The 14,826-nt window shown below is 34.8% G+C and overlaps 2 protein-coding genes across 6 annotated transcripts; both read right to left on the reverse strand.

Annotated features, from left to right (window-relative positions):
* Positions 1 to 490: 490 nt before the first annotated feature.
* On the reverse strand, positions 491 to 5,260 carry LOC100854398 (putative disease resistance protein At1g50180). 3 transcript variants are annotated; one of them, XM_059741500.1, is made up of 4 exons: positions 4,085 to 5,260; positions 2,007 to 3,788; positions 1,522 to 1,637; positions 491 to 914 (listed from the first exon to the last, which is right to left on the reverse strand). In XM_059741500.1, the coding sequence occupies exons 1-3, from the start codon at positions 5,130 to 5,132 to the stop codon at positions 1,633 to 1,635; spliced, it is 2,835 nt and encodes a 944-aa protein (XP_059597483.1). In that variant the 5' UTR covers positions 5,133 to 5,260; the 3' UTR covers positions 491 to 914; positions 1,522 to 1,632. The 3 variants fall into 3 exon arrangements, with proteins under 3 accessions (XP_059597483.1, XP_059597482.1, XP_059597481.1); XM_059741499.1 differs by having other exon boundaries at positions 1,522 to 1,620; positions 4,091 to 5,259; XM_059741498.1 differs by having other exon boundaries at positions 1,522 to 1,620; positions 4,085 to 5,259.
* A 2,118-nt stretch (positions 5,261 to 7,378) lies between these two features.
* LOC100246685 (putative disease resistance protein At1g50180) lies at positions 7,379 to 12,454 on the reverse strand. Of its 3 annotated transcripts, none has more exons than XM_010659977.3 (4): positions 12,320 to 12,454; positions 10,742 to 11,860; positions 8,293 to 10,101; positions 7,379 to 7,688 (listed from the first exon to the last, which is right to left on the reverse strand). In XM_010659977.3, the coding sequence occupies exons 2-3, from the start codon at positions 11,778 to 11,780 to the stop codon at positions 9,101 to 9,103; spliced, it is 2,040 nt and encodes a 679-aa protein (XP_010658279.1). In that variant the 5' UTR covers positions 11,781 to 11,860; positions 12,320 to 12,454; the 3' UTR covers positions 7,379 to 7,688; positions 8,293 to 9,100. The 3 variants fall into 3 exon arrangements, with proteins under 3 accessions (XP_010658279.1, XP_010658277.1, XP_010658278.1); XM_010659975.3 differs by having other exon boundaries at positions 10,736 to 11,860; XM_010659976.3 differs by having other exon boundaries at positions 10,736 to 11,800; positions 12,320 to 12,452.
* Between the last annotated feature and the right edge of the window lie 2,372 nt (positions 12,455 to 14,826).

A 14,826-nucleotide genomic window follows, 5' to 3' on the forward strand; every position in this document is an offset into this window, starting at 1 on the left:
TACTTTGATGGCTAGAAGTTTATAGTGTAGGAAGTTAAGTTTCATTTCCTTTTCCAAAGATGGGATTGATTTATCTGCTGAGGGAAGCAAGATAGTTGTGGAGGAGATACTGAAGGTGCTTAAGGAAGCTGAATGGGAGCTTAGCTACTCCATGCCCACTGAATTCGGAGATGACTCCCCAATCCTCATTGATGGAAAGACCACCTTGAATTCCTCAAATGGGACCTTCCACAGGAAGATTCAATGGGACTAATTAAGTTACCAAATGCAAATCTTTATTGCGCAGGACATGCAAAAGAGTAAAAAGGGGAAAAAAGGAAGATGTTTTGTTTAATATCCCAGGATATAGATGCAGTTCAATTGGTTGATTTACTTCCTACTGCTTGCCATACTTGTGCTATACTATGGAGATGATGTTAGAACAATTGGGGTTTTCTCTTTTTCTTTTCTGGATGGGCATATGAAAGCACAACCTGTTAAAAAAGCCAAAGAAACAAAGGGAAATTGCATTGAAACAACCACTTTTATTGTACACAACAGGACAATGAAGCATCACAAAAAAGCACAATCTGAACCTTCCAAAAACAATCCCGACATCAAGAAAACTAGCAAAGGTTTTATGGCAACACACCAACTATTAAGAGGAGAAAAAGAGAGAGAGAGAGAGAGAGAGAGAGAGAGAACATTGTTTTCAGATCACAGACAGTTGAATTTCATCTACCACCGCACTCATTCTACTTAGTAAAAGAGTACTGGGCAAGAAGCTGTGAAAGGTGGAGGACTACACTAATTTCCCAATTAGGCTGGCTGCTCACAAGTCACTGCTGCCATTTAGCATCACCTCACCATCAGGGCCTATTGGATGAAATCCATCAGTAAGTTTTTCATTCAGTGGTTGCTTCTTCTCTCTTCATCTTTAGGTACCTCATAATCAAAATCATGGTTAGAAGCAGCATTTCAACAATTTAAGGCTGTTAAAATAAGTGAAACTTTGATTCATAACTTCAATCTATGGGTGCTCAAAAGCAACAACAAAATGTTGTCCTTAACATGTTTTTTTAATGCACAAACTCATCAAAAAGCATTAACAGCCAGGAATATTGGTTGAGGAAGCAAATGCTCAATTATTTTTCATATCTTGCAGTTGATGTATGAGCTTTCCATAAATAGTTGAATCCCTGAAAACAATGTGTACTTTTTGGGGCAAAGAAAAGGAACTTGGTCCACTACAAGTTGTGTTTGTGGTATATTAAACAATTGAATTATTTAAAAACCCCTATATTTAAGCAAATTTTCCTCAAATGGTTAATTTTTTTAATGCGCTATTAGTTTAAACAAACAAATGGTTAAATAATAATATGACATGAAAGATTTTTTTTATTTTTTTATTTTATTTAAGAATTTTTTATGAAGAATGAAAATTTGTGGTCAAGCAGTTCATGGGGAAAAATGGGGTGCTCGCCAGTTTTTTGGTGTGTTTGTATGTGCAGAAGAAGAAAAGTAAAAGTACAAATGACTTACATATGGGATGGCCAAGTAATGAGATGGAAGGCACCAAGTTGGACTTTGTAGACATCCTCTCCTTCTCCATTTATCACTTGAATCCTCTTTGCGAATTTTCTGGGCATTAACTCAAACTTCAATTTGTTAAGGATAGTGATAGAAATCCTCTCCTTCGGCAATCATTTCTAATGATTTATAGTTAGCAATTGTTAAACTCTCTAAGACTAGGCATCATACCTTTGTCCAATATCCTCAACCTTAAAAAGCAATAGATGCTAGAGAGTTGCAGACATTTGAGTAGAGGGAAATCATATGAAGAGAAAATCATTTTCTCTCTCAATATATAACATATGACATGATGAAAGAGTTGTTTGAAAGAATTTTTGGTAGAATGAAAATCTGTAGTAAAAAAATTCATGGATAAATGTGGAGTTCTTGCCTTTTTTTTTTTTGTGTGTTTTTTTATATGTAGAAGGATAAAAGAAAAAGTACAAATGACTTACCAACAATTAATGAGATGGAGGCCACATGTTGGACTTTGTAAAAATCCTCCCCTTCTTTTCCATTTATCACTTGAAGCCTCTCCATGAACTCTTTGTGCATATACTTGATCTCCAATGCTTGAAGGGTAGTGATATACCTTAGTCCTTCAGGAACCATTTCCAATGATTTGCATCTAACAATTGTTAAACTCTTAAGATTAGGCATTGCACCTTTATCCACCCTCAACCTTCTTAAGTAATCGATATAGGAGACATGCAGATACTTGAGTCGAGGGAACCCATGTGCAGAGAAAACCATTTCCTCCCCAAAGTAACAGTCAATCTTTAAGTGTAGGGTTGTCAAGTTAAGAAGCTTCTCTAAAATTGGTATCGGATCCTGTTTTAGGTGAGACTCCCATAAGGTTAACTTTATGAGGTTTGGAGGGAAGTGGTGGTGCCCAGGCAAACTGTTTATTTCTCCTCCCAAGAATAGCTTATAAAGATGTTGGCATATAGATAACTGCCTTAGATCTGTTTCTTCAATTTTGGAACTTACATCATCCAAAACCAAGGAATGAAGAATGTTTGAAATGGGACAAGAGGGTTTGAGAATTACCCCCAACTCTTTAAAGCTTTTGACATTATTTATCTTCAATTTCCGAAGCTTGGCCAAGTGTGCCAAATCCTTTACAGCCCATTGCGTTGCATTAAAGTTTTTTAGCGTCTCCAAGTTGCTTAGGCTGTCCCATTGCACCTTGCTGTCATCCATATTAAGATATTGAGGAAGGCAAAGATGTCTTAGCCATTTCATTCTACCTATCACATCACGTACTTTAGAGCAAGTTACCCGATGAACACTGACAAACCGTAAATCTAAAGTTTGGATACAACTTAAATTTCTTATGGATGATGGAAAGCATAATAGCTTAGCATATTTAAGACTTAAGTACTTCAAGTGTATTAGGTTACCAATTGCTCTTGGTAATTTTTCTTCCAATGAAAGTCCCTCAAGACTAAGCACTCTCAATAGTTTGAAGTTCTTCAAGTCCAACTTCCTCATCATCCAGTGGACTGAATTTTTTGTTGGTGGATAGAATATTAGGAGAGATCGAAGGTGCATACCATTCTCTACGTTCAAGTTGGCGTTGCTATTAGCACCTTCATTTCTATTAACAATCTCCATATGAATAGATTGATCTAGATATATGGCACGTCTTCGGACTTTATTTGGAACGAGTGTTGTTACTCTAGAGGATGAAAATGTCTCCACTTCCTGAAGATTAATAATCTCAAGAAAGTTTTCTTCTTTTGCCTTTGATGAACATAAATCTTGCATAAGGTCATGTAGGCGACAAGTTTTGACTCTTCCGTTTGAACTTACTCTTCCTGCTTGAACCATACACCTTCCAATTAGTTCATCCAGATACCCTTCTGCAACATCTTCCAATGTTTCTTCTCTCGCCTCTGATATAATCCCTTCAGCCACCCACATTTGAACCAAAGGTCTGGTTGGTATTTCATAGTCCTCAGGAAAATTGGCTAAATAGAGAAAGCATGATTTTAAGTAGTATGGCAAGTCTTGATAACTTAAAGCTAACACATCAGACACTCCACTGCCTTGCTGCTCGTAATTATCTTTGCCTCTCCTCAAGTATGATTTAATATTTCTTTGAACTCTCTCCCACTCATAGAATGTGTGTTTTGTAGCTAGAAGTCCACCAAGCACAACAATAGCCAATGGCAAACCTCCACAATATCTTACCATTTCCTTTCCCAACTCCTCCACGTTGTCAATGCTAGGATCTACCAAATTATGAGAATCTGATTAGAAATATTCTGATAATTAACTATTACCAAGAAAAACAAAATTACTTGAAGAACTAGAGTAATGCATTTTCTTGGGAAAAAGTTCAAATTCCAGCATGGACCCAAGCTAGAAGCTCAAACTGGTCCCATGTGGTACAGCCCTTGTTTCAATTGACTTGTTGCTTTGACAACTCAACCTTGTGTTATAGCTAATTTATAAAATGGAACTGACAAGAGATAGAATAGAAACTGTTCAGAGGAAAGCCCAATTTTGGAGGCACAATGAGAAATACCTTTACCATCATCATTTCTAGTTGGCAATGCTTTTCTCTGAAGAAGCTCCCAACTCTCCTCCCCTGTTAAAAACTTTGGTTGGTGAAAGAAAGCCATGTTTGGATCCACAATTGAAGCTGCCTGGCACCGAGTGGTGACCACAATCCTGCTGCCCTCCTTTCCAATTGGAAAGGCAGGTCTTAGACTCTCCCAATCTTGTCTTCTCCACACATCATCAAGAACCACCAGACATTTCTTTTCCTCTTGAATTTTATACAATCTCTCCAACACTTCATCATCACTCATGTTGTCAATTTCCCTTCTCTGCTCTCCCGAAGGAGATATCAATTTGATCAGTATTCCTTGCACAACAGCTCTGATGTCCAAGTATTGAGATATGGGACTCCAAGCAAAATGATCAAAATGACGCCTGACACGGACATGATGGTAAACCTTTCTAGCAAGAGTAGTCTTTCCCAGACCCCCCATACCATATATGCACACAACGGAGCATCTCTTGTCTGGTTCCACCAGCCGTTCCACCAAAATCTTTGTACTTTCCCCCACCCCAATTGTATCTTTATCATCGAGGTGGGAGTAAGTTGGCCTACGGATCAGTTGTTGCCTGCTATTTCTGGAACTTGAGCTTCCTTCTCTAATTTTATTTATGTCATACCTTTGTAAACTTGCAGTGAGACTGGAGAGTTTGTTTTTTATGGCATCAATCTCTGTCCCAACCATGTGGACTGCCATAAGTTCAGAGAAGATGAAAGCATACCTCTTGAGGATATTTTGGAGACCCCTTCTCCTCCTCAGCGCAACTCTGAAGGCAAAAGCCTGTATGACGTCTTCAGCATCATATGCAGCCTCTCTAATTTCAGCAATCCAATTGCAAATCATCTCATCTTCATCTTGTTTTGCATCCGCATCCTTTAGAAAACATTTCATCCACCTAAGCTCAGCCTGAATTTCCGCAACTTTATTAGTAACCCCATATAAGAAACTTGCCTCTTGAATTAACAGATCGCCTAGCCTTTCCACAGCAAAGGACACAGTAGCCTCCGCCATTTTTTCTGCTGATACTTGTTCCTCCAAGAGGGAGGATGGAGGAGCCGTGGAAAAGTTGGATTGCCTCTTTGATGTCTTCTACTCCTCATATCTCACTTTTATTTTGATATAATTTAAGAAAAAATACATTGACACCCCTCTCATTAAATACATGGCTATTATTTTTTGGAGGCTTTCTCCAATAATACACCCTCTTTGCACACGGGGAATCAAACAAATAAAGCAGAAACATAAGGCTGGCAAGTGGGGTCTGTGATACATTTCCTGGATGTCATGTTTTCTTGGTTTCTCTTAGAAGATTTCAATTCTAATTTTGAATATTCAGTTATCTCTATGACGTGAAAGAATTTTTGGGCAGGATGAAAATTTGTAGTTAAACAGCTCATGGATTAAAAAAAAAAAAAAATTGGAATGCATGCCATTTTTTTATTTTATTTTGTGTTTGTATATGTAGAAGGAGAAATGAAGAAATACAAATGACTTACCAATGGTTAAAGCTATGGAGGGCATGTGATAGTGAGATCGATGCAGGGCATAAGTTGGACTTTGTAGAAATCCTCCCCTTCTTTTCCATTTATCACTTGAAGTTTGTCCACAAACTCTCTCGGCATATAGTCAATGCGCAATTTCTGAAGGGTAGTGATACATCTCAGTCCTTCAGGAACCATTTCCAATGATATACACATACCAAGCATTAAACTCTTGAGACTAGGCATTGCACTTTTATCCACCATCAACCTTTGTAAGGAGAAGGTATGGAAGAGTGGTAGATATTTGAGTGGAGGAAAACCTTTCTTAGAGAAAACCATTTCCTCCCCAGTGTAAAAATCAGACCATAAGTCAAGGATTGTCAAGTTAATTAGAAGCCTCTCCAGAATTGGCATTGGGTATTGTTTTAGATGAGAATCCCTCAAGGTTAACTTAGGAGGGAAGTGGTGGCGTCCAGGCAAGTTGCTTATTTCTCCTCCTAAGAATAGCATGTAAAGATATTGACACATCAATACTAGCCTTAGATCCACTTCTTCCATTTTGGTCTTTACAAGATGTAATCTCAAGGAATGAAGGTCGTTTGAAATTAGACTAGACGGTTTGAGAATTACCTCCAACTCTATAAAGCTGTTGACATTAGTTATCTTCAATTTCCGAAGCTTGGTCAAGTGGACCAAATCTTGTACAACCCATTGTTCTCCATCAAAGTGCTTTAGCATCTCCAAGTTGCTTAGGTTGTCCCATTGCACCTTACTATTTTCCACATCAAGATATCGAGGAAGGTAGAGATGTCTTAGCCATTTCATCCTACCTATCACATCATGTGTTATAGAACAAGCTATTCATTGATTAATACTGGTAAACCGTAAATCCAATGTCTGGATGCAACCTAAATTTCTTATAGATGATGGGAAGCATAAGAGCCTAAAATTTTTAAAACTTAAAGAACTCCAGTGTATGAGGTTGTCTATTGCTCTAAGTAATTTTTCTTCCAATGAAAGTTCCTCAGGACTTAACACTCTTAATAATGTGAAGTTCTTCAAGTAAAACTTCCTCAGCATCCAGTGGACGGCAGCTGCTGTTGGTGGATAGAATATTAGAAGAGACTGGAGATGTGTACCATTTTCTGGGTTCAAAATTGATGCAGTTATTAGCACCTTCATCTCTATTTTTCTGTACTATCCTAACGTCTGCAACATGAACAGATTGATCCAAATATATGGCATATCTTCAAACCATATTTGGAGTAGGTGTTGTTGCCATATGCCAAAGACCGATAATCTCAAGAAAATTTTCTTCTTTTGCCTTTGTCAAGCATAGATCTCGCATAAGGTCATGCAATTGACAAGTTTTGACTCTTCCATTTGGATGACTCCTTCCTACTTGAACCATGCATCTATACTATGGTAGTGTTATCCTGTCCGGGTTACTACTGGCTACTGATATATGATTCTTTTGGGTGCAAACTCATTTTTCAATGGATTTTGGTTAAGTTTTGACAGTTAAATCATTCTAGAGTTTCTGTACTTGAATTTACTGCAGAGCTATCTTCCACTCCCCACTTTTGCATTGCATAATTCATTCCAGGATGTGGTGGCCGGCTTGATATCTCAGGATATAGGTGCAGTTCAATTACTGTTGCTTGAACTATACTATGAAGATGATGTTGGAAAAATGGCGGTTTCCCCCTTCTATCTTTTTCTGGATCAGTATATGGAAGCACAGGCCGTTTAAAAAAGCAAAGAAACAGGGGGAAATTGTATTGAGATGACCAATTTTATTTGCACGCAACATGACAACAAATGCACAACCACAACCAATTAACAGAAGAACAATCCCGGATTCAGTCATAAACAAGCCAACACACCAATTAAAAGGAAGAAAAAAAAATCATAGGAATATTATGATCAGATCATGATAAGCATCATTTACGGAGTAGGAACAAGGCTGCTTCCTAACAAGCACCAACTGCCATTTTGCATCACTTCTCCATCATTGACCACGTCCGATGGATGGAATCCGTATTTCATTTTCTTCACGGGCGGACACTTCTCCTTTCACCCTCATCTTATGAAATACAAAATCATAGTTAGAAGCATTTCTCAAATTATTTATTAATAAAAGAACATTGAAATAGAAAGGTTATATAAAAGCAAGCTCTTTGTCACTTGAACAATTTAGGATTGTGAAAACAAGTGAGAAGTTGGTTCGTAACTTCAGTCTATGGGTGTCACAAAAGATTAACAAAATATCATTCTTATTTTGATTTCCGTGATGCATATTAAAAAGCATTAATGAACATAAAGAAAAGGACCTTCATCTATTTTATGTTGTGTTTACTATCAATTAAATAATTAAATAATCTAATTATTTTAAAACACTTATATTTAATTAAATTTTCTTGAAATGGTTAATAGCCCGTTAGGGTAGTCCAATTGATCAAGACAAATGCTGAGACATGTATCCCAATAAGATACACATGGTCTCATATTCAAATCATATCATTGATGATATTCTGATTTATTTGATGATCAACGGAGAGCCTTAAGGACTTGGCAAGAGGTTGAAGAGAGAAGTAACATGACATGATTTTTTTTTTTTAATAGAATAAAAATATGTAATCAAAGGGTCAATGGTTAAAAATGGAGTGTTTCACAAATTAATGACTTACCATCAATTAATTTGATGGACGGCACGTGTTCGACCTTGTAGAAATCCTCCCCTTCTTTCCCATTTATCACTTGAAGCCTCCGTATGAAATCTTTGGGCATAAAGACAACGTCCAATGTCTGAAGGGTAGTGATATACTTCACTTCTTCAGGAACCATTTCCAATGATACACGTGCAAGAATAGCTAAATTCTTAAGATTAGGCATTGCACCTTTATCCACCTTCAACCTTTTCACGGAGTGACTGGAGATCGCCAGATCTTTGAGCCGAGGGAACCCATTCTTAGAGAAAACCATTTCCTCCCCAATGTAAAAATCAGTCAATAAGGAAAGGATTGTCAAGTTAAGAAGGCACTCTAGAATCGGTGTCGGGTCCTGTTTTAGTTTAGAAGATCTCAAGGTTAACATAGTGAGGTTTGGAGGGAAGAAAAAGTGCCCAAGCAAGTTGCTTATTTCTCCATCTAGGTTTAACTTATAAAGATGTGGACACATTGATAGTTGCTTTAGATCTATTTCTTCCACTTTGGTACCAACATCATTCAAACCTAAGGAACGAAGATTGCTTGAAATGGGATGAGAGGGTTTGAGAATTACATCCAACTCTTTAAAGCTTTTGACTCTCTTCACTTCCAATTTTTGAAGCTTGGTCAAGTGGGCCAAATCTTTTATGTCCCATTGTTCTGCATCAAATTCTTTTAACGTCTCCAAGTTACTCAGGTTGCCCCATTGCACCTTACTATTACCCACATGAAGACGGAAAGGAAGGTAGAGATGTCTTAGCCATTTCATCCTACCTATCACTTCGTTCATTCAAAAACAAATCATCGGTTCATCACCACTAGGAAAAAACCGTAAATCCAGGGTCTGGATGCAACCTAAATTTCTTATAGATGATGGGAAGCGTAAGAGACTAGCATATTTAAAACTCAAGAACTTCAAGTGTACGAGGTTGCCTATTGATTTTGGTAATTTTTCTCCCAGTGAAAGTCCCTCAAGACTTAACACTCTTAATAATGTGAACTTCTTCAGGTTCAACTTCCTCAGCATCCAGTGTACTGTCACTTCTTTTGGTGGAGAGAATATTAGAAGAGATCGGAGGGGTGTGCCATTTTCTGGGTTCAATTTGACATAAATATTAGCATCTTCATCTTTATTTTTGGAGACTGCTCTAGCCTCTGCATCACTCTCTACAGGAAGAGATTGATCTAGATATATGGCACGTCTTCGGACTTTATCTAGAGTAGGTGTTGTTACCACAGAAGATGAAAATGTTTCCACTTGCTGAAAACCGATAATCTCAAGAAAATTTTCTTCTTTTGCCTTTGACAAGCATAAATCTCGCATTAGGTCATGCAACTGGCAAGTTTTGACTCTTCCATTTGAACCTGTTCTTCCTACTTGAACCATACACCTTTGAATGAGCTCATCCAGATACCCTTCTGCAACATCCTCCAATGTTTGTTCTCCCACCTTTGATATAATCCCTTCAGCCACCCACATTCGAACCAAACTTTTTGTTCGAATTTCATAGTCCTCGGGGAAATGGGCTAAATAGAGAAAGCAAGATTTTAAGTGGTATGACAAATCTTGGAAACTTAAAGCTAACACATCGGAGACTCCACTGTCTTGCTGCTTGTAATTGTCTTTGCCTCTCATCAAGTATGATTTAATATTTCTATGAATTCTCTCCCAATCATACAATGTGTGGTTTGTAGCTAGAAGTCCTCCAAGCACAACAACAGCCAATGGCAAACCTCCGCAATATCTAGCCATTTCCTTTCCCACCTCCTCCATGTTGTTAATGGTAGGATCTAAAAAAGTTCAAGAGAAATTGATTAGAAATATTCTGATAATCAACTATTACCAAGAAAAATAAATTACTCAAGAATTAGAATTATGCAATTGCTTTGTGTAAAAGAATAAGAAACTTATAATCATGAAACTTTTCTTAGCCTTAATGAATAACTTGTTTTACAAGTCATAGCAATTAACTTAGAGTGTGTTTCACAGTAATTTTTAGAAATTTTTTTAATCTTTTTAATACTTGAAAAATAAAAATTTTCAAATGTTAGAAATGTTTTCTAAAATTACTACCAAACAAACTCTTAGTTTCAATAAAATAAACTAAAAAATTACCAAGCCAGAATTTCCAAAAGCTTGAAAAAGTTCTAAGTTGAGCCATGGACATGAGCACTCAACCCAACCTAGTAGCTCAAATTGGCCCCATGTTTTACAGCCCTGGTTGCAATTTAATAATTGTTGCTTTGACATGTTTAGTCATAAAATCAAATTGAAAAGGGAAACAGTAGAAAATTTTGGGAGGAAAGGCTAATGGAAACCTTATGTTTTAGGGCCCCTGTTCCAATTGACTTGTTGCTTTGACAACCTCAACCCTGTGGTTGTAGTTATAAAATCCAATTGACAAGGGATAGAATAATGAAATACCTGTACCATTATCATTTCTGAGGAAGGCTCTTCTCTGAAGAAGCTCCCAACTCTCTTCCTCAGTTAAACACTTTGGTTGGTACAAGAAGCCTTGTGGATCCGCATGTGAAGCCACCGCTTTGTTCCGGGTGGTGAGTAGTATCTTGCTGCCTACCTTTTGCAGTGGAAAGGCAGGTCTTAGCATGTCCCAAGCTTCTGTAGTCCACACATCATCCAGAATCACCAGACATTTCTTTTCCTCTTGTATTCGATAAACTCTCTTTAATACCTCATTTTCACCCATCTTCTCAATTTCCTTCCTCTGCTCTGGAGAAGGAGGCATGAATTTGAATAATATTTCTTGTACAACCGCTCTGATGTTGAATTGTTGAGATACGGAACTCCAAGCAAAACAATCAAAATGACGCCTAACAGCACCATGATGATAAACCTTCTTTGCGAGAGTGGTTTTTCCCAGGCCCCCCATACCCCATATCGACACAACTGAGCATCTTTTGTCCGGGTCCACGAGCTGTTCCACCAAGATCTTCACGTTTCCCTCCACTCCAACTGTGTCTTCATCAACAACGTGGGAGTAAGACCGCCTGAGGATACGTTGCCTCTCATTTCTGGAACCGGAGCTTTCTCCTTCTCCTATGCTCTTTATGTTATAGCTCTGTAAACTTGTACTGAGACTGGAGATTCTGTTTTTTATGGCATCAATCTCTGTCCCAACCTCATGGAGTGCTTTAAATTCTGATAAGATGCAAGCATACCTCTTGAGGATGTTTTGAAGGCCACTTCTCCTCCTCCTGGCAACCTTGAAGGCAAAAGTCTCTACAGTGTCTTCGGCATCATATGCAGCCTCTCTAATTTCAGCAACCAAATTGCGAATTGTCTCGTCCTCATCTTGTCTTGCGTCTGCATCTTTCAGAAAACATGTCATCCGCCTAAGCTCGACCTTAATTTCTGCAACTTTGTCAGTCACCCCATGCAAGAAACTTGCCTCTTGAATCAACAGGTCACCTAGCCTTTCCACAGCAAAGGACACAATAGCCTCCACCATTTGTTTGCTGTTACTTGTTCCTACAAAGGAGAAATGTTCAAAAGATGATCGCCTCTGCAATCTCTTCTACACCTCCATGACTGCAAAAATGTAAATCACCCTATTTAATTATATTTTTACATAATCTAGAGAAAAAAATAATTGCATTTATATCCTTTGTAGTTTCTGAAATTAAAATGCACACTTTGTTAAACCTTCAACACCACCCTTCTCGTTAAAGTGAAGGTACTTGCAAGGGTGGGTTAAAATCGGTTGACTCGATCGATAGTCCGATTTGACTCAGGTGAATCGTCTGAGTTACCGGGATTTTCGAGTTAAACTCAAAAATCAAAATTTTTTCTTCCAAATCACAACAAAAGAACATCAAACCGCAACCAAAACTGAGAAATTTCTGAAAATCAGTGATATCTTAAAAAAAAAAAAAAAATGTTTTTCAGATGGAGAAAACAACTCAATGAAGTCCTTGAAAAGTTTTTTAGTCCAATCCGCGACGGTCTTTGAGAATAAGAAGAGGTGGTTGAGAGCATTTCATCGCTAACCTCACAACGGATGGACTGCAGCGCCTTGGTGTCAGCGGCGTGACTGTGGTGACTGCTGAGAAGCATCGGATCCCTCGTCCTCCATTGCCGATAATTCTTCGGGAGAATTGTGTTTTGGGCCCAAAAATTAACATTTAGTCCTCCAACCACTCATATTTAAACCCAAGACCCAAACAAAGTATGAAAATTAAGATGAAGGATATTGTCTTTCATTAATTCCTAAAATACTCTTATCCCTTATATGCCTACAAGTGAGTGTAAATTTTAATTTTTTTGTGTTTTTTTCCTTTTCTATTCCCTATTAAATATTACTCATTTCTAACTTTTTTTTCCTTTTTATTCCAATATATATTTCTATTTTATGTCAAATAAAAAACAATAATATTTTTTTATTTTTCATTTTTAAAGATATTGAATCTTTTTGCTCTTATTAAAAGCAATGATAAAAATTTTGGGATTTTTCATCCAAATATTTTTTATCTTTTTGTATTTATCTTTTAGTTTAATTTTTATTTTTTATTTTAAATTTATATTACCCTTTCATCTATATTTTTCTCTTATTTTTAATTATTTTTTATATTTTCTACATTAACCATATTTTTAAAAATTTTAAAATTAACTATCACTTCACTTTATTATATATATATATATATATATATCTTTTTAGCTTTTTAATTTTAATCTTTTTATTTTAAAATTTTTAAAAAGATAAATTTGTTGAAAAAAAAAAACTAAGATATGAAGTTCTAATATTAAATTAATAATTTTTCTTATCTAGATAGACTAATGCAAAGTATTTTGACCCACAACAAGAAAATTGTCAATACAATTTTTTAGTTAAACTTTAAAAATTAAGTTTCAAATAAAATATATTATATAAAATTTTATCTAAAAATTATTGAAAGTGTTATTTAATTTTTTTATTTATTGACTTTGAAACTTATCTAATTTTTTACTTGAAAGGTAATAGAACATGTTTACAAAAAAAAAAAATTAGTTTTTCATTTTTTAAATAAATGAGTATAAATATATTAAAAGAATTAAAGATAATCTTAGTAAAAATTTTGATAAATATGATTATAATTTTAAATATAGATTCATTTGGATAAAATTTCACAAAAAAAAAAATATATAGTGAAAAGAAATAACATTGCTAAAACTACAAAAACAAAATATGTAATTACAAATTTTTTATGATGAAATTTAAAAATAAAATTCGAAACAATTCTTGAGTGAGAGAATTTGAGTGGGGGAAAAATCTTTGAGTGGAAAAAAATAGGAAATTTTTTCAAAATCACTTGAAATTCTTAACAAAAAGTAGTCTTGTAACCCTTGTACAATTAATAAATTTGTCTTGTACGGTTAGTGTGATACCTTGTACAATAACTCAAATAACTCAAATTTTTATTTCTTATGTGTTAATTGTTGCAAGGAATGTCTTAATGAAATAGTTTGGTAAAAAAAAGAAAAAAAACTATCAATAATCGTCTTAATATCAAATTCAAGTTGTTTAAAAATCGTACAAAACCTTTAAGAGCCTTGTACACCCTTGTACACTTAGCACATTTCCCTTGTACAATTAGTATAATACCCTTGTACAATAACATATATTTCATATTTAAACGTATTTTCAAAAAGAGGCAATATAGAAAATAAAAATAAAAACTAGAAAAATATTTTAAAACCAAACTCAAATATAATCTATATAATTTTTAGTTACTTGTTTTCATCTAAAATAAGTAAATATACCTTTCAACCCTCTTATATATATATAAAAAATCAATCTCTACTATGTATTAATATAATCCACTTTTAAAATTAGGTGATATGAAAACATTTTAATTGAGTACTTAAAATAAAAACTCTCAATTCATCCTCATTTTAATTGAGTACTTAAAATAAAAACTCTCAATCCATCCCCTTTCTTTATTTTTCTTTTTCTCATTTTAATAAATTTTCAATTAATTCAAATCATTAAAAAAATCCTTAATAAACAAATTTGTAGCATTTCATATGACTTATTACTAAAGGTCATATTCAAAAAGTTGTTAAAATAAGGAAGGAAGAAGATTAAAAAAAAAATTGAACTTTTTATTTTATAATAGTAAAAAAAAACTTTAAAATACTTTTTAGTATAAAAAAATAAAATATTGAATATATTTAGTTTAAATGGTATTTTAATCATTAAATTATTTACTTTTAAAATGTAAAAGATAAAAATAAATATAAAAGATAATTTTTATTTATTTAAATTAATATTTTTTTAAAAAGTATTTTCTAAAATAGTCTTTGAATCATTAATATAATTTTTGATTATTTATAATTTAAAAATAAAAAATAATATAATTTTTCAATTATTTATAAAAGAGTTTTAAAAAAATGAAAAATCAAAAAATGGTTAAATAAGAAAGAAAAGTGGCAAGTAGTAGAATAAAGATAAAAATGAGTCAAATGAGTATTTTTGCCAATTACTATCTGTGGACTTAAATATGGGTGGTTGAAAGATT

Source organism: Vitis vinifera, chromosome 13 (genome assembly GCF_030704535.1).
Source record: "Vitis vinifera cultivar Pinot Noir 40024 chromosome 13, ASM3070453v1".
NCBI lineage: Eukaryota > Viridiplantae > Streptophyta > Magnoliopsida > Vitales > Vitaceae > Vitis > Vitis vinifera.

Excerpts from the sequence above, each read along its gene's own strand:
- LOC100246685 (XM_010659975.3), bottom strand. The coding sequence starts at position 11,780 with ATGGTGGAGGCTATTGTGTCCTTTGCTGTGGAAAGGCTAGGTGACCTG. Across the intron at positions 10,102-10,735 it reads CAGAAATGATAATGGTACAG|ATCCTACCATTAACAACATG; the intron begins GTATTTCATTAT and ends GAACTTTTTTAG.
- LOC100854398 (XM_059741498.1), bottom strand. The coding sequence starts at position 5,132 with ATGGCGGAGGCTACTGTGTCCTTTGCTGTGGAAAGGCTAGGCGATCTG. Across the intron at positions 3,789-4,084 it reads TAGAAATGATGATGGTAAAG|ATCCTAGCATTGACAACGTG; the intron begins GTATTTCTCATT and ends ATAATTTGGTAG. Across the intron at positions 1,621-2,006 it reads CTCCATCTCATTAATTGTTG|AAAATTCGCAAAGAGGATTC; the intron begins GTAAGTCATTTG and ends GTTAATGCCCAG.